Source organism: Gymnoscopelus microlampas (assembly GCF_963454915.1).
Source record: "Gymnoscopelus microlampas genome assembly, chromosome: 17".
Taxonomy (NCBI): domain Eukaryota; kingdom Metazoa; phylum Chordata; class Actinopteri; order Myctophiformes; family Myctophidae; genus Gymnoscopelus; species Gymnoscopelus microlampas.
This window is the reverse complement of record NC_139954.1, coordinates 22446803-22465817: the sequence shown is the minus strand read 5'-3', so window position 1 is coordinate 22465817 and position 19015 is coordinate 22446803. Positions and strand designations below refer to the sequence as shown.

The 19015-nt window shown below is 42.3% G+C and overlaps 1 protein-coding gene across 1 annotated transcript in view; it reads left to right on the top strand.

Annotated features, from left to right (window-relative positions):
• abi3bpa (ABI family, member 3 (NESH) binding protein a) overlaps positions 1 to 16477 on the top strand; it is a 31727-nt gene extending 15250 nt beyond the window's left edge. The window contains 16 exon segments of the mRNA XM_084085505.1: positions 470 to 973; positions 1341 to 1418; positions 1878 to 2048; positions 3556 to 3621; positions 7010 to 7084; positions 7793 to 7915; positions 8503 to 8585; positions 8587 to 8593; positions 8742 to 8816; positions 8819 to 8950; positions 11029 to 11137; positions 12712 to 12791; positions 13619 to 13648; positions 13937 to 14095; positions 14714 to 14836; positions 14931 to 16477. Coding sequence (XP_083941631.1) covers positions 470 to 973; positions 1341 to 1418; positions 1878 to 2048; positions 3556 to 3621; positions 7010 to 7084; positions 7793 to 7915; positions 8503 to 8585; positions 8587 to 8593; positions 8742 to 8816; positions 8819 to 8950; positions 11029 to 11137; positions 12712 to 12791; positions 13619 to 13648; positions 13937 to 14095; positions 14714 to 14836; positions 14931 to 15046 — 1931 coding nt within the window. The 3' untranslated portion in view covers positions 15047 to 16477.
• Positions 16478 to 19015: the final 2538 nt, after the last annotated feature.

The window sequence follows — 19015 nt, the reverse complement described above, 5'->3', positions numbered from 1 at the left end:
AGCGGCCATTAAAACCTCATGTCTCACAGCCCCTTAGAGGCAAAGCCAATGGATTTGGACGGCCGTCACTTGCATGCATCCTGGGCCTGGTAGCCCAGTCTCTGCGTAGTAATACGGTTGTAACACTGCAACTAGCTCCATATGGGCTGTTCCCCTTTGAAATTGGATTCCCTATATCAGACTCGTGCCAGTTGGAATTCATCATTTAACCCCTGGTTTGGTCCACAATAAGTTCTGTGAGAGCTCAAACCAGCTGCTACAGTATTGGCTAATCCAAGTACATTTGATGTCCATCTATCACTCTTCTATCTTTTCTAGCTTTTTTTTCCTAGAATGGTTTAATCCACCTTTGTGTTCTTCGTTTTGAAAGACATGAAATTGATGGTGATTCTTCTATTATTCTAGATATTGTGTTTGATAGAACCATGTTGTGCCATCATGGCTATACTTTTCTCTCTCACATACCCAGGAGGAGGAGACCAGCCCAGATCTGCTTTCCCTCCCTTCCTGGATGTCCCTGTCACACCAAAGCTCCTTCCTACCCTGCCCTTTCCCACCACCCATGTCCCTGTGACAGTCACACAGACAAAAGGAGAGAGACTGCAGGGACATACCCAGTCCCAACCCAAACCCAAGCTCAAACCCCAATCCCAGCCCAAACCCCAAGCCAAGCTCAAGCCACTATCCCAGCCCAAGTTCAAACCCAAACCTAGACCCCAATATCAACCCCAGCCAAAGCCCCAGTCCAAGCCCAAGCCCCAACCTCAACCAATGATCCCACCCCAGCCCCGAACCAAACCTATAGCCCTGCCTCAGAGTAAGGTTCAACCTCAGCCTCAACCTGGGCCTCAGATCCACCCTGAAACCAAGACCCAGCCTCAATCCTCCAGGGTCAACCAAAGTCAGACGGTCTCTCCGGGTAAAGACCCTGCTCTTTTCCATCAGCAATATAATATAGACTCTCAAATTTTAAGTAAGTACATTTTAAAGGGGGGATATTGTATTATTTTGTCATTATATCAGTCGCAATCTGATTGTGCAGTTATTGCAATGATTAATTCAAATTATACTGGGATCATCCGATTATCCCTAGTTATACAGATCACAACGGGTCTTTGAGTAGCACACCCGTAAAATTTCTAGCAATACATTTCCAGTATTCCTCCACTTATATGTCATGCAAACTGTGTTATATGAACTATTGTTTGATTCAGAGACCTAATATAATGACAATGTTATGAAAGAATAGATAATGTAGGACATGCCCCCTTTAAAATTCAAGAAATGTCTAAAGTTGCACAGAATCTTCAGATAAATAGTGAGTTCTCTTCCACATACAGCTCCTAGTCATCCAGAAGAGAGCAAGCCTCTGGCCATTCCTGCCCTGGCTACAGAGAAGGCCAGTAGTAACAATCTGGGTAAACACGATGACAGTTTTGTCCCATTACCGTCCTCTGTTGTCATCAAGCCACTTGAAACCTAATGCTTTCAGTGAGCCTTCCAGCTGTCCATCAGTCATTGGATGATGTCAATGCTTCCCCCCATTATTCCACCCTCCACCCTGTGTGCTCCCCACCCTGCCATTACTCCTGCCTCCATCGCTGCCTCCATTCTCAGTCCACCACACTCACGCCACCCCTCACCATTCACAGCCAGACGAGTCCCGCTGACTTTGCCTACGATTTTCATTTACGCTTATGTCACGTCATTCTTCAATTCATTTTTCCTCTGCTTTCCTCTTTCATGTTCCTATACAGTTTGTATTCACTGATGCTTTCGCTCTGTTTATTCCACCTAGGTCTGCTCAAGCAGGAAGTGGATTGTAACCTAACTTGACCTCACCAACTGCCCCCCCTGCCCCCCTTCTTTTCATCTAGGTATCGGCATCCAGAAGCCTGCTGCTGCCCCTCACTCTCCCATTATCCCAACAGCCAGAAACGTCACGCTGTCTCGACCTCGGGTCCCTCCCATTTCCAACCCTAATGGCCTCAGACCATTGGCTCCACCCAAGAGCTCCAACTCTTCCCTCACCTCCATCGTGCCTGGGGGTAATGGAACACTTAGTTCCCCTCCTTCTCTCTTCCACAAATCCTTTATTCCCATGTAACTACCTCAGATTCCCTTCCCAGGTTTCCTGTGGCTCCTTAAAAAGTCTAAATAAAATCTGGGAAATTAAGTCAACACATTTAATAACATTTAGCTGTAGGCATTATATTTGCAGATGGTCCATTTAAGGCTGATGGGAATTGGAAAAATGGTCATGCACAATGGCCTCTATAAAATATTAGTGTGTATTTGTTTGATTAACATAGGAGACAGTGAGAGACTCCGCCATTAATAGAAGTTTTACATTATGTTAGCTAGCTACAGACGTTGACATCTGGCTGTGTTTAATCTTTTTGTTATTATCAGTTGTGGTTGCTAGATAGGGATGAGCCACGATGGGGAGACGCTAATTTAATGAAAATGGGTGGGGGAAGATATATTTCCGAGGTGGTTGACTGACAGGAAACGGGGCAAGGTGCAATTTTGCTGAAAGACATTCACGTCACAAGCCATTAAAAACTAAAGTGAACTGGAGTTTATAGCTAGAATACAAAGGTGTCTCCCCCTTAACTTGTTTTGAAGTGAATGTCGTACACGTCTTTTCCGGTTGACTCTTTACACACACACACACACACACACACACACACACACACACACACACACACACACACACACACACACACACACTCACACTCACACTCACACTCTCTCTCTCATGACCCTACTGTATTTGTGTCTCTTGATTTCAAGCTGCAAAATGAGGGTCTGAGGGAACGTCTGACAGTTAGACATTGGGTTCAAATGACCACAGTAGTCTAGAATGGACCCAACATTGAGCCATTGTGAGCCTTTCTCTTTACCATTCCTCTCCTGCCTCTTCTTTTGCTCTCTAAACTCCCCTTATAGTCCAGATGTGCCACATGTGCTCCTGGAGGTCCTCCCTTTTCGGTGTACATTTCACACCTTCACCTAAAGGAACGGTGGCGTCTTTGGGGTCAAGGGTCGTTAAAATGATTTACGCTCCGGCTGGCCAGCCCGGGTGGGAAGTCTGGCCACAACACTGGCCAGGACACACCACATTTACACTGGCCATGCCAAGCCAAGCATTGGGCAGCCAGCACCACCACCGCAGCCAGTCTCAGTCACTCATTTCTCTCTCACGCACGCACGCACACACATGCATGCACGCACACAAAAAAGACCTGAGGTAGGACGTGAGTTAGAAGGGAAGTCAAATGATAGGCTAGATGTTGTGCTTTAAAGTCTCGCCAGTTCCACTATGTCTTTAACATGTGCATAAACCAGGTGGATGAAAGCACAAACAACTGTCCAGCTGTACAAAAAAAATGTGCGTCCTGGGAAAGACACCCGTCTATCTTTCGCTTCTGGCTCTCCGTTTCCTCTGCATCGCAGGGCTCCCTTTGGTGTTCCCTCATGTGAACACATGTTTGGCATGTTGACAAGACATGCAAGCATTTTCATAACAGACCCCTCTTCTCCCTCCAACAGCCGACGGGGAGCACCATAAGGGCCATGGCCTTCTCAAACCTGTGTTGAGCTCCAAAGATAAACTGGGTAAAGACGAAACCCGAGGCTTGACTCTCAGTATCGCTCACATCACTAACCTGCGTCTCTGAGAGGCATTGTTTTGTCCTGTCACCCACAGTGTCACTGACCTGTGCTTATGCCACAATCCCTTGGTGCTTTGTGTGGCCGCATCTGTGTTGTCTAATGTCTACTGTGTCATCAGCTGGGACTGAGGCTGAATCTCCATACTCGATACTTCTTCCTCGTCACCAGGTGCATGCCTGTCAGTTACATCTAATTTTGACTACTGCACATGTGGAACTGCAGTTGTGATAACATCACACAAGACTTTGGTCAATTGTTAACTAAAATGCTTCCAATTATTCTAACCATTAAATTTAAGCCCCTTATGGTGTGAAGGATGGATGTGGTTTGCCCTTATTGTTCGATTGCATTGTTTCCATGGTGCCCGCCAGGCTCAATTAATCAAAGTAATTGGATCCATGTCAGATAATAATTCATCCCATGTCTGGATCACATGTATTCATGGTGACACTCCTTTCACTCCCAGTTGCGTGGACCTTTTGAGGAGAGTTGTGCTTCAGTTCCATGTCCCAGCTGGTGTGTGTTATTTCTGGAAACTTGGACGGTTTCAGAGTCCTTCAAGGAGCCAGCCGCAAAGGCTCTCTGGAAGTAGCTCTACAGAAAATAAGTACTCTTATGTTGCCTGCCATCCTATACACAAATTCAAACCAAATGACCAGACATTCTGACAAGGCTTTGCAACAATGAGGATCATTTTTAAGGGGGAATTAACGGCTAGCTAATGTAAAATAAAAAATATATATAATAAAATTATAATAACGTATACAAGGTATGAATATAAGACAAGAATAGATAAGTAACATTTGCACACGTTTTATAATTATAATTATTATTATATGGATAAGAACAACATTCTTTCAAAATACAATATTCATGTATTTCATGTAAACCATTCAGCTACAATATATTTCAACTTGAATTTGTTTCAAAGCCTTGCTTTTAGTGGACTGCAGGTGTGTAATGGACAGTGTCCATCCATGAATCCCCTCTGAAATGTGTGTTGCAAAAGCAACAAACCTCAATGATGTGGAACAGTGGTATGTATTTCTTGGGAATATTTTTCTGGGCAGAGGGTAAAGCTCTGTGTTTTGACTGCGTGTATATTTTCACTTTCTTGCCTGGAGATGAGAGGATCTGACACAAACCAGCCCTAAAACCCCCGTTCTGTTTTAACTCAGAGTGTGATAAAAAAAAAACTTTGCAGCATTGAGGGCTTTTGCACACCTAAAGGTTTAGCCTGGACATTGTGGAGTGCATTGTGCTATACATGAGTGGCCAAACAGACTCAAACATTTTCATGCCAAGGACCCCCAAATTGACATGTATTTGACAGAGGTCCCCCTTCCGAAAATACTTTGTGCCAGGGACCCCCATTGAAGATTTGAGTAAAACAAATTCTCAATTACTCCACTTGTTTTTTTTTTTATTTCTCTAAATAGTTTGAAAATAGCTATTCTAAAAATGTCCAATAGCCGATGTATAGAATAGGGTTAAAGTAGATTAAACTGAATACAATTGTGCTATGTTAACTAATTTAGCTGGGGACCCCCTATAACTCCTGGGTGTTCCCAGACCCCACTTTAAGAACCACTGCTCTGTAGAACTTGTTGCATGTTACCTACAATAGATTACATCGATGGTGACATCACATCCCATCTTTTCTAATTTCCTGTTCAGTTAGGCACAAACAAATTGACCTTGTTGCGGTTCGCAGAGACAGTCAATCATGGCTGCATTACTCTTTGTGTATGTTGCGAGGTTGGCACATCAATGACTGAATAACTAATGGATTAATTGTGGCTTAAACACATGAACCCTATTCTTGTGGGAACATTTGGTGAAAGAAGCAGATCTACAAACCCACAGCGCATCACACAATGCGTTGTGAGCTTGTAGTTCAGCTATTTGTAGTGGAGAGATTTTGTGTAGAGGGAAAATAGGGGGCCCTGGTCAACTAAATACAGTATATAGGGTTAAAGTGTTAATCAACACATTTTCAGTTGGTGGATATTTGCTCCTATGTGAGCCAGACGTTTTTCCTAACATCTATGCTTATTGTTATTGTGTGTGACTTGTTGGCAGGTGTAGTGTTGGTTTCTTGTGATAGCCTCAGTGTATCTCTCCTGGATGTGTATGCCAGAGATCACTGATTTATACTGACCAGGGTGGGAGGCATGAGGAGCTCAGGTCAGCTGTTACCAGGGATGAAACAAGCCAAGAAAAATGTTTATGGGCTGCCGTTGCCTCACTGTAGAGGGCTTCAGGCAATTACAGAATGTTTGGGACAGAAAGGCCACTAATGAATCTTTCAGATAAGAGAATGCCAAATGCTGATGGGACGGCTCTCCCTTCACATAGCTCCCTGGAAAGATCTATGGAGCCCCATGAGGCTTATAATCTGGGAAATCACTCAGTAAATATGCAACATGCAGTGGAAGGCTCTGGTGTCAAGCCTCCCAGAATTTCTTCACCTCGCTTTAAAAAGTACATGATTTAAAAAGCATATGCTCATCTATAAGCATTATAAACATTAAATCAGGCGTGGGTCCTCACATTTAGCATCCTGAATTTGACAGCTTGGAGGTCAAGAGGCTTCACTGCTAACTCTTTGCATTTTCTTACGGTTTGTTCCCCAGCATGCTAAAGCTCCTTCGTCCTCTATTGTCCAACAAAGCAGTTAAGACCGAAGCAGAGCTGGTCTACGTCTTATGCCCAGGGCTGTGTTTTATTTTATCGCATCCTCTCTGGAGCAGGAACAGTAAAGGGATTGTGAAGAATTTGGCCTGGCCGTACCAGAGGATTAATTGAGAACAGGTTTTTTACTCTATTTTGTTTGAGATATATAAGACTGAGCATAAAAGTTATTGGAGCTTGCGGTTCAGTTTTTCTAGCATCCACACATATGATTTTTAAGTCCATCTGATTGTTATTTTTCTGGATTTTATAGTGAATAGTTATAGTTGGGTTTATGGTATCTATCAAGGTTATTAAAAGTCGACATGTTTTTGTTATTAGTCACAGACCACAGCGTTGCACTGCGGTGGCACTTCACAAGAGACTTCAGCATTTCACATGTCTGGCTTTTATGTACTTTATTGTTGCTTGCGTTGTGTCTGTGTTTGCATACCTTTCCTTGTGTTTCACCACACAGCTTTACCACAGTCTTCATCGTTCCTATATATTTCCTCCCTGCCAACACATTCTATTCACTCAATAATTGCACTAATGTAACAACTGACAAAACTTATTTTCAGTTTTGTATCTCCACTCCAAGCCAGCATAGTCTGGTTCACACGTAATGCCTAACCCTGCCATGGACTCTATTTCCCAGGCTCTTCTGCAGTCCTGCGTCCCTCTCCTCCAGTCAACAAGAGCCCAAACCTGGTGGGGCAACCCAGTGACCATGGTGAGGCTGAACACTGGTGTAGCTGGTCCATTATTACAACCACAGCAAGCCTTAAGAAATACTTTCTTGCAATGCATTTGTGTATCTTTCTCTCATTTCATGTGAAAAACGTGACCAACTCTCTTGTAAAATTTGCACTGAAATGTCTACTATCAACTATTCATTCTGCCTAAATATCATTGTTCTTTCAAACAGGTATTCATCACTGGAGCTGTTTTTCTGGTTTACTGTACACATACACAAATCTCTTTCTGACTCCACACACTATGTGTGCGTGTGGCTGTGTGTGTGCGCACATACCAAGGGGAGTGTGTGTGTGTGTGTGTGTGTGTGTGTGTGTGTGTGTGTGTGTGTGTGTGTGTGTGTGTGTGTGTGTGTGTGTGTGTGTGTGTGTGTGTGTGTGTGTGTGTGTGTGTGTGTGTGTGTGTGTGTGTGTGTGTGTGTGTGTGTTTTTTACGTGTACACATGTTTGTATGGGCATACACAGTACGTGTGTGCAAGCGCATGGTGTCAGTGAGTACATTCTGGCTGAACCCTTCTAAAAGCCACAAACCCTGTTATGCAACATGCAATCTCAGATTTTTCAGCAGAAGGAAGGAGCGTGCTGAGATGCACTGCAGGGATGTCCAGAGCAGATGGATCACAACTGTATGCAGAGAACAGATGAGACGGCCGAGCTGATCTCTCCTCCTCCTGCTCTGTCCTCAGATAAACCCATGGACCTGATTCAGGGAGACAAGGAGTCCATCTTGAAGCCATTCCCTCTGGTCACAGCCAAGCCCAAGCAAGAACGCAAGCAGCAGACGACCACCTCCGCCCCGGCAGTAAACAGTACGAGTGCATCAGTGATTGAGGGTGTTTGTTTGTATCTGTGGATGGTACAGCTGCCTGCATAACTGGTTTCATACCCGGTTTCAGTTAATGCCCTGAGTGCTCAACACAAATTTCAACTGAACTCTGAAAGAGTAAAAATGGAACCTTATGGGTAGATTTTTAAATTGACTCTCCAGATTTTTTGTAGTGTCACAGACCTGGACAGTGTGAATGTGTTAACGTGTGATAGGAACATCATTATTTGTGAAAGTATGCACCTTCAGGGCATGAGAGAGAGAGAGAGAGAGAGAGAGAGAGAGAGAGAGAGAGAGAGAGAGAGAGAGAGAGAGAGAGAGAGAGAGAGAGAGAGAGAGAGAGAGGAGAGAGAGAGAGAGAGAGAGAGAGAGAGAGAGAGAGAGAGAGAGAGAGAGAGAGAGAGAGAGAGAGAGAGAGAGAGAGAGAGAGAGAGAGAGAGAGAGAGAGAGAGAGAGAGAGCCAGAGCAGGTGCTGGCTTGCAGTTGACCTGGCCTGGGCCAGAGGCGAGCTTCCCAGGGAATGCTGGCACATCGAACTGATCCCAACCCATCTCTCTCATTTCCTCTTAGGCAGCCGTTTTGACATATATGAAAACTCCTCTATATTCAGCGCCCTGCCTGCCTCAGAATTGGACACCATGGGCAAGAAACGCTTTCACAGGTAAAAAAGCATCAAGTCTAAATTTAAATTCCTGCCCATCGCAAACAATAGCTTGTTTCAGCATCATTTGGCTTGTATTGGTTTTTCCACAGCAGAATGAATTAGTGAATGCATGCATGCCTTTCTGAACGTCTTTTTCTGTCTACAGCTCCTCATGTGATCTACAAGACGGATAAGAAGCCAGACGAGCCGTGCTCCATCACCACCTCCCTCAGCTACTTCCCGAGGAAGAGGGAGGGGAGCAGAACGTGACCGGTCCTCCCCGCACGCCTCCATCCAATCTCACCGTTGTCACAGTGGAAGGATGCCCATCCTTTGTCATTCTCGACTGGGAGAAATCAGACAACGATACTACAGGTGTGTGTGTGCGTGTGCGTGTCAGGGGCGATTTTTGAAATGGGGGGTCACATCATTTTATTTGCAATTCATTTGCACATTATGAAGCCACTTGGCTGAGGTTAAAAGACACAAAGCTACTCTCTGCTCGATCATTCTCTCACATGCGTGTACGTGTGAGAGTATCTCCCTCTTTCCGTCTCTCTCTCGCACGCACGCACGCACGCACGCACGCGCACACTACATGCGATGCTTACAATGACATAATGTTACGTTTTCACTAGTCTCTCCAGACAGATTGTTGCTTGCTTCCGTCATACAGTCTGTACAACGGAAGTGCTGAAAACTATCCAGGAGTAGAATGGATGTACCGTCTCCTCCCCACTTCCGTTTTGTCTTACCAGTAGTGGACATTTGTCCTAATGTAAATCAAATTAGTCAAAGTACATATAGCTTGCTGCTTATCAGAAATGGAAATTCAAAAATATGTTTTGAAGATATTTTCGTGAACGGAAATGACGAACAGATGACAGCTTCCGGAATCGCCATTCAGTGGGTGTAGTTCCAGTTTCTTGCATTCAGAGATTGTGGAATAGTAATCTGGCTATGCTGCTTCATGTGTACTTAATCTGTGCCTTGTCTTCCATAATTTATCAGATTTGTAGCCTATGTTATGGGTACTCAAAGCCTGTGTCAGAAAGATCAATGCTTGATATCATAGGCTACTAGCCCACATGATATCAAAGCATAGGTATAACTACAGCATAGAACAAAAAACACTCCCAGACGAAAATTCACCCAGACATGACATGGTTGAGTGCAGCCAATTTGATAAATGTATTGATTAAACACGGACCTCAGAACGTTTTGTGCGCTGTAAGCGTCGTGGGTGTAATAATAATTCAAACTAGAAAAATTGCTCCTCGTAGCACAGGTCTCCACCACGTCAGGTATAGGTTATTGTGGGCCACCAATCTTCGAAATTCGCCTATCAGGATGGAATATGAAAGATCGGACAGATCCGTGTTGATCACATGACTATAGAGATAATGTGTACCAATTTGCGTGATGTTTGGACAAAATCTGTAGGAGTAATATCAAGAAATGTGTTTAGCAAAAATCAGCCTCTTCGTGGCGCTATAAAAGACTGATGTGAAAAATGCAGGGCAGAGGGTTTCCTTGCCATCTAGGGAGTGTGCGTGAATAGTTTCACGCCGATCGGTCCAGTTATAGGTAAAAACACAAATCGGCCTGTTATAGTGTCACCATGAGGGCGATTTGAAAATGTCTTCCTTGGCCTAGTGGCAATGTGCGTGCAAAGTTTCACGGCAATCACATGCTGTGTTCATGATTTGAGGCATTTTGTTCAAAACGGACCACTCAAACCGCAAACTTTGGAAGACAATCTTAGCCAATTAGGATGGAATATGAAAAATCCGACAGACACGTTTGGTTTAATGACTATAGAGACTGTGTACCGATTTGCGTGATGTTTGGACAAAACTGTAGGAGTATTATAAAACAAAATGTTTCGCAAGAAACGGCCTCCTGGTGGCGCTATAACAGGCCCATGTGAAAGACAATTACCGTAATCGGTCCAGTTGTGGGGTGCATGCATGTGAAAGAACAGAAAGAAAGAATTTGATGGATTCAGGTGTGATTTAAGAAGAAGTGGTTTACAAATGTTCCAAAGGGTTTCCTGAGCAGCAAGGTGGCAAACACTGAAGAGCTGTGGTTGTGTCAACATGAGGACCTCATTAGACTTACTTAAGCTTAATGAGTCTGTAATGTATTATGGAACTCCATCTGTACTTAATTATGCTATGTGTCCATATAATATCAACATGTTGTGAAGGAGACCACATGCTGAGCTCCTCGCGGCCAAGTCTTTCAAGGCAACCTTATGAGAGTCATGTTCTGTCCTCAATTTTCACATTCCTCTAATTGTGCTTGGTTGCTTAAAAGAAAGAAGACGTTTTGTATTGTAACGCTGCATCTGTAAATAATATTTATTGGGTTGTTAAAATGCAGTTATTCATAGTTAAAATGTGTGTTTGTGTTATTGAACGCCTTTGTGGGCTTGTCGGTTCCTTTGTTAGAGTATGAAGTCACGTCCACCACTAAAGGGCCTAACGGCGAGGAGGTGTCCATTTTGACCACCACCAACCAGACGCACACAGCTGTGGAGAACCTCATACCAGAGAGCAGGTACGCTGCTTCCTGCAGAAAAGGCTCATTCACCTGTCTGTTTTGTGTTTATGTCTGTTTGTTTTAGTTTAAAAAAAAAAAGGAAGCTATCCATGTTTGAACAGAAATGTATAACCATAACCTGTGCTTCACAATAAAAATATTTGAAACATTAAAAAAAAAAAAAGAAAAGAAAAGGCTCATTCAGACCGCTGTGATGGTTCTCTGCAACATTCTAATTACGTTCTCTGAGCTATAGGCTAAAAACACAAAGCACTAGTGAACATCATGATATTGTTGCCGACATTACATTTTTTTCAGGTTGCAAAAATTCAAATAGGGTTAAAAATACTGGGATGACACAGGATCAGTTTAGTAGCAATATTTGTTATTACATTTTCAGGTGCGATATGGAGCTACTTATGGCCATTTTGTCCAATATACCTACTAAAAATACTAATAAGATTTATTACACTAGTAAGCTTTATTACACCCAATAAAGAGACAAATATTGAACAGAGCATTGCTAGTGTACTATCACAGTTTTACATTTTAAACCAGTATCAACATTATTTCATCCAATCCAAATGTGGGATTTGGGGTTTTGTTGGATAAACAAAAGTCAAAGCCGAGCTGGGTGGAGTTTTTAATTGGACCGGCTAACATCTAGAGCCTCGGAATTCACCAGAACCGTTCTCTGGGCTTGGTCTGCTGGCCCATGGATTGCTAGGACATCTGAACATAGCACATGGAATAGTCATTAGTCGTGTGTGTGTGTGTGTGTGTGTGTGTGTGTGTGTGTGTGTGTGTGTGTGTGTGTGTGTGTGTGTGTGTGTGTGTGTGTGTGTGTGTGTGTGTGTGTGTGTGTGTGTGTGTGTGTGTGTGTGTGTGTGTGTGTGTGTGTGTGTGTGGACCCAAACCCAAGGCTGTCTTGAGAATAAAAATATCAAGTGTCTCTGCTCTGGGGGAATGAGGAATATGAAGTAAAACTTCTCAAAAGTTACGATTATAGTGAACAGCAGTGACTAGGGTTTCCATTCCACACTCTTTTCTTGGGTATGTGGACTCTCTGTTTTACTATCCACGATTCAAAATGACATTCCACGCCTGGTAAAACCATCTCTGGTGCTACAGGATAGGGCTGCAACTATCGATTCTTTTCTTAGTGGTTATGTAATCGATAACGTTTTTGATTAATGTTGAAGCGTTTAAAAATATATATATTTTATTTGTGTATATCAATGAACTGATACGGAAAAATTCTGATTGCATTTTTATAATCAACTAAGTGTCTGATTAACCACTGAAGCCCTAATTTATACTCTGTGGTACAACAGGGCCATGTGAAAATATACGATCTACAAGCTCACAACATGTGATGTGTTGTGAGCTTGTATATCTGCTATTTACTGTATTTCTGAAAATCTATTATTTTATTAAAATCGATCATTCTTTATGATCGTTTGAATTGATTCGTTTGATTAACTGGGCATCCCTACAACAGTATATGAACTGGATATAGGAATCAGTTTATCTAAAAGGCTAAAGAAATTGACCCCACGTTATTTTGTTATTCTTTTTCTTTGCCCCGTCAGTTATGAATTCAAAGTGACACCAAAGAATGAATTGGGAGCAGGACCCCCCAGTGAGCCGGTGTCCTTCAGCACAGAGTCTGGTGAGTATTAGAACATACTCCTACAATCATTTTAACCACACCACAGAGAATACTTGATCACATGTGTTAGCTGTTAAATGAGGGACTTAGTTAGGTGCCTGTTAAAAGGCACAACTTAGCCTCTGTGTATGTTGCTAATTATGAGGCTACGATTAGCATAGCTTACCATCTCATAAGGTGTGCAATTAAGCAGTTGTTAGTCTAATGATTTCAACATGGCCTCCTGATTTCTAAAGCTTGGAAACCACTGGGGCTTGATTGATGGAGACCCATGGGTGCTGTCGAGTTGCCAGACATCACCTCAGGCTAATTCCTTAATTTAAGAACCTCACTAACATGAGGACAGAGCGCTTTGGGTGATAGTTACTTAATACAGGTGTTCCCAAAATGTTCCATGCCAAAGACCCCCAAATGGCCATAGCCTTTGGCTGCGGCCCCCTCATTGCGAAATGGCTTGTGAGCTTGTAGATTGGCACAAATTTCTCATTTGCACTTTTTTAATACACTTGAAAATTGTGTCCAAGAGGAAAATAAGGTCCACACTGGTGTCACTGAGTTGGGTTCAAAGTTATCAGATTTCTCTTGTGATGACAGAACTGTGTGCTTTGCTTAACTGGCCTCTTGCCTTTATGCAATCAAAGCCCAGTCTCTTGAGGCTAAACTTTGTCAATGTGAAGCCAAATAGTTTCCTATGTAAACTAATACTAACACCGTTTATCTAACACAATTATCCCAGATGTCTCGACTGTGCAACTTCATCATCAAGTTGTTTTGATGATGTGATTCATTTTAACTCATAATTTTTGCTCTTCCTCTCCCCTTTTCAGCGGATCCTCGGGTCAGTGAGAATGTATCAGGTGAGTGCCATGCTATCACATATCACCGAAACCTTGTACTGTATGTCCAAAAACGTTACTTTTACTGGAAATGGATTGAATAATACTTGTGACAACATTTTTGTTACAAGCTTGTGTTAATTCTTTTCATTGGTTAAATATTTATAAAACCCACAGACAGACTTTCACTTTCAACATGGCATCCCTATTTTTGGAATTATATTTTACATTATTTACATTATAGGCAAATATGATACAGTATATGAATAAATACGACTCGTCTCTTAGCCAATGTTCTCTCTCACACAGGAAAGGATGCCATCTGGACGCAGTTCCCATTCAGAGCTGATGCTTACTCAGAATGCAATGGCAAACAGTATGTGAAGAGGACTTGGTACCGCAAGTTTGTGGGTATCCAGCTCTGCAACTCCCTTAGATACAAGATCTACCTGAGCGACTCACTCACTGGTGAGTCCATGTGATCGCTGCTTGTTCAATCTTTTGTGCTAAACGCTGCTTCTGAAGATGGTATAGTATGAGTTATTAGCCTGGCGTAGCTAGACTATCACTGCGTAGATATGAGTCTGGTGCTTCCATGAGGACGTTTTTTTTCCCAAGGGGCGGGATCAAAACAATGTCCCTCGACGCAATTGGTTAGACCTACAACCAACTACCAATTACAGTCGCCCATATTCGAATACTGGGCCCTGATTGGTGCCCCACGTCTTCTGGAACAGGAAATGGATTCTCTATGGAGCGGTGCCAGACCCAAATCGCAGAGTGCAATTTTTTTTTGCACTCGCAGATTCGTCTGGTCCCAGGCTAATGAGTTATACCCATACCATACCATTACCATACCAGTGGTTCTCAAACTTTTTAGCTCTTTACTGGAATTCTTATCAAAATGTGAGATTATTTTTTGATAATATTTTGAAATAAAGATGATTAATGTAGGAAACAAAAAATAAAGGGGTATTTACTCGCGACCCATGAAAATGAGTCCGCGACCCACATTGGGAAACAGTGGTATAGGTTATACCATTCTGTGGCTGAGGAACCAAACACCTTGCCCTTCCGACTTTGCAGGAAAGTTCTACAACATTGGAGATCAGACAGGTCATGGCGAAGACCACTGTCAGTTCGTAGACTCCTTCCTGGATGGGCGAACTGGCACAAAGCTGTTGGCAGACCAGCTGCCCCGCAGAACAGGTACGTTAGTTGACTGTAGCTATGTTCATGGATGTCTTTAACTACTACTGTACAGTGTGGAAACCATCAATCTGTCCCCGTCTCTGCATACCAGGATTCTACAGAGCGATGCGGCAAGAACCTGTCAACTTTGGAGAGATGGGAGGGAACTCGCATGTAACCTATGTTGGATGGTACGAGTGTGGCACTCCCATCCCTGGGAAGTGGTAGGACTCAAGTGGGGTGTCCAGGATACTGCCTGACAGGAGAATGACGTCCTTGGGTGTGAGAGGGAACAGGAGGCCGGAGGAGGCCTAACTAGGCCCCAGGGCAATGGGCCTCTCTTTCTTGTTACCATGGACACTGTAGATAGGTCCATCTGTCTGAAGAGGTCCTACTCTCCCATGTATGTCTGTACAGGACCATTAGGTGTCAGAGAAATCTATTGAGTGCATTTGTAATATCACAGGTCTTAATTTCACTATTTATCAAACACAATGTCATGACGAGGAGGTGAAGTTACAGGCGTTTCAGAGTGAATCAAAAATGTTGAATATGAACACAGAGAAAATGTTGGGAAGCTGGCTCCCAAAAAATGTAATATCTTGTATTATGTTATTTATCTAGGGATTGTTATAAAATGTTCTCTGTGTGTGTTCTGACTTTTTGATATGAAGTCAAAATGGTTCCCAGTACTTGCATGGTAATGAAAATAAGACATTTGATTTTTGCACACAAACAAGATGTCAAGCAGTCGTTTACTGTACAGTCACAGAATATGTAAATGCAAGCATATAGCTTTACAGTACATACAGACATACAGACTTGACCTCACTCCAAAGGATTATTAGCCGTTGCAGTTTGCACTCCACAAAGTGTTTGTTTATATGTATACATATACAGTATGTATGTATGTATGTATGTATGTATGTATGTATGTATGTATGTATGTATGTATATATATATATATATATATATATATATATATATATATATATATATATATATATATATATATATATATATATATATATATATATATATATATATATGTGTATAGTATATGGTGTGAAAAGTACAGTAAATGAACAATGGATTTTTGTAAAGTCAAGTGGGGATTTCAGGTCATAGATACAAATTGTATTATCAATTTGTTGCAACCAAGTTATGAGTAGTTGTACCAAGACACGTCCTAGAGCTTTAATGTTCCAAGGGGTCACTTGGAACAAATAGCATTATGCTATTTTGTAGCTTGTACAGAGTGTTTGCCCTATTTGAATATACCGTAGGTGTACCTTGGTAGTACCAGTACTATGTTGTGTACCACTATTATTTCAAGTAAAGCATTGCAATATGGAAATTGAATTTCCAAGCAAATGACCCAGTTTGTTAATGGATGAGGCAAATGTATTGGTATAGCAAATTTCATAAACAAATGCAATTCAAAGCTCTTCTAGAGTTAATCAGTTCCATAATCTGTTTTACCAAGGTCAGATTGTTGTTGTCGTTTTTTTTTTTACAAAGTGTACATACAGTTTTACATAGTTATCAACTGCAACAAGAAATCTTTGCTTTATCTTACATGACTGCAGTTGAACTATGTGTTTGTTTTTGATATGCACAATATCTATTTTCAACAATAAATGAGTATGGTTCTTTTTTCTACAATGGCATTCACTTCAATTTGTATCCCATTCCTTGTATGTTTACATAATATCTATTCATTTAATTCAGTAAGTGCTGGTACTCACTGTCCTCTCCGTCCATCTGTGGTTCCATTTGTTTGTCTGTGAAAAGCTAATCTCCGGCACCATTGAACCGATCAGCATGAAACTTTGCACACGTGCACCCAGGAGGCCAAGGAAGAACCTCTGCCCAGTGTCATGTCATTATCTGGTCAGTATCATGGTCAGTATCATGGCCAGTATCATGGTCAGTATCAAGGTCGGTATCATGGTCAGTACCATGGTCAGTATCATGGCCTGTATCAGGTCAGTATCATGACAGTATCATGTCAGTATCATGTCAGTATCATGGTCAGTATCATGGCCTGTATCAGGTCAGTATCATGGTTAGTATCATGGTCAGTATCATGGTTAGTGTCATGGTCAGCATCAGCCAGGTCAGTATCATGTCAGTATCATCAGGTCAGTATCATGGTCAGTATACTGGCTATGATGATATAATATGATATGAGGATACTGACCATGATACCCGTACTATCATGGTCAGTATCATGGTCAATATCATGTCCAATATCATGTCAGTATCATGTCATTATCATGGTCAGCATCCTGTCGGTATCATGGTCAGTATCACTTTCAGAGGCACGCTACAGAAACAGGTCATTATTTCAACATGTGCGTGTGTGAGCGTGCGTGTGTGCTCTGTGTAAATTATGTACGGATGTCAGGGGCATTTTTGTATTACTTTCGGAGACACGTGTGCACCCACGCACGTGCACATGACTCGTGACGCGGACACAGAAGTTCAAACAAGATGGAGTTTAGACATCACTTTCAAACACTGTGCTCTTTCTTAGACACGCACTACAGAAACAGGTAATTATTCCAACATGTTGTGTGAGTGTGTGCGCATGCAGCTCCGTGCACGTTATGTAGAGTTTTCCGCTAGTGACTCCCATTTGTGCAAATCGGACGTTACTAAGATTAAAGGCATACTAATTCAAGTTCTCTAGCTTGCTATTGGTAAACAAACTTGGCCCTGCAGAGAGAGAGAGAGTCACAAAGGCCTAATGCAAGACAGCGAATGTGAGAGAGAGTGTGACATGTTTATGGTCTAAACAGTGTGGCCCCATGCAGGCAGCAGAGCAGACAAGCGCACGCGCGTGCGCGCGCACACACACACACACGCACACGCACGCGCACGCGCACACACACACACACACACACACACACACACACACACACACACACACACACACACACACACACACAGAAAGAACTCCCCGCTCCGTTCTGTTCTTTCTAAAATAAACCTTCTTGTTTCAGTAGCACAACACACCTGCACGTTGTTATTGGCTGGAAGCTCTCAAAAGGTAACGCCCAAATATGTCCTGGTTGACCAAAACGACAGTAAAAACAAAATAATACAGTGATGGCAGTGTGTTTCTGCAGGTAAACACTACAGACAGACCTGTGGCTGATAACTGCTGAAAAAAAAAAATGACTCCACTACAAAGTACTACCAATCAACTCTAAATTGCCTGAAACGTACTCCTAACAGGTTTTTGGGGGGACGATTTTGGCCTCCACACTTAGTGATTTTTTCGGATTTAACTTTCGTTTCGGTAGTGACACAAAAACGTTTCGGTAGTGACACAATGGTGAGAAAAAAAAATTACTCCCCTACAAAGTTTTGGGGGGACGATTTTGGCCTCCACACTTAGTGTTTTTTTCGGATTTAACTTTCGTTTCGGTAGTGACACAAACGTTTCGGTAGTGACACAATGGTGAAAAAAAAAGATTACTCCACTACAAAGTTTTGGGGGGACGATTTTGGCCTCCACACTTAGTGAGTTTTTCGGATTAAACTTTCGTTTAGGTAGTGACACAAAAACGTTTCGGTAGTGACACAATGGTGAAAAAAAAAAATACTCCACTACAAAGTACTACGAATCAACTCTAAATTGCCTGAAACGTACTCCTAACAGGTTTTTGGGGGGACGATTTTGGCCTCCACACTTAACGATTTTTTCGGATTTAACTTTTGTTTCGGTAGTGACACAAAAACGTTTCGGTAGTGACACAATGGTGGAAAAAAAAATACTCCACTACAAAGTACTACCAATCAACTCTAAATTGCCTGAAACGTACTCCTAACAGGTTTTTGGGGGGACGATTTTGGCAACCACACTTAGTAATTTTTTCGGATATAACTTTCGTTTCGGTAGTGACACAAAAACGTTTCGGTAGTGACACAATGGTGAAAAAAAAAGAATTACTCCACTACAAAGTATTACCAATCAACTCTAAATTGCCTGAAACGTACTCCTAACAGGTTTTTGGGGGGACGATTTTGGCATCCACAATTAGTGATTTTTTCGGATTTAACTTTCGTTTCGGTAGTGACACAAAAACGTTTCGGTAGTGACAGAATGGTGGAAAAAAAAATACTCCACTACAAAGTACTACCAATCAACTCTAAATTGCCTGAAACGTACTCCTAACAGGTTTGTGG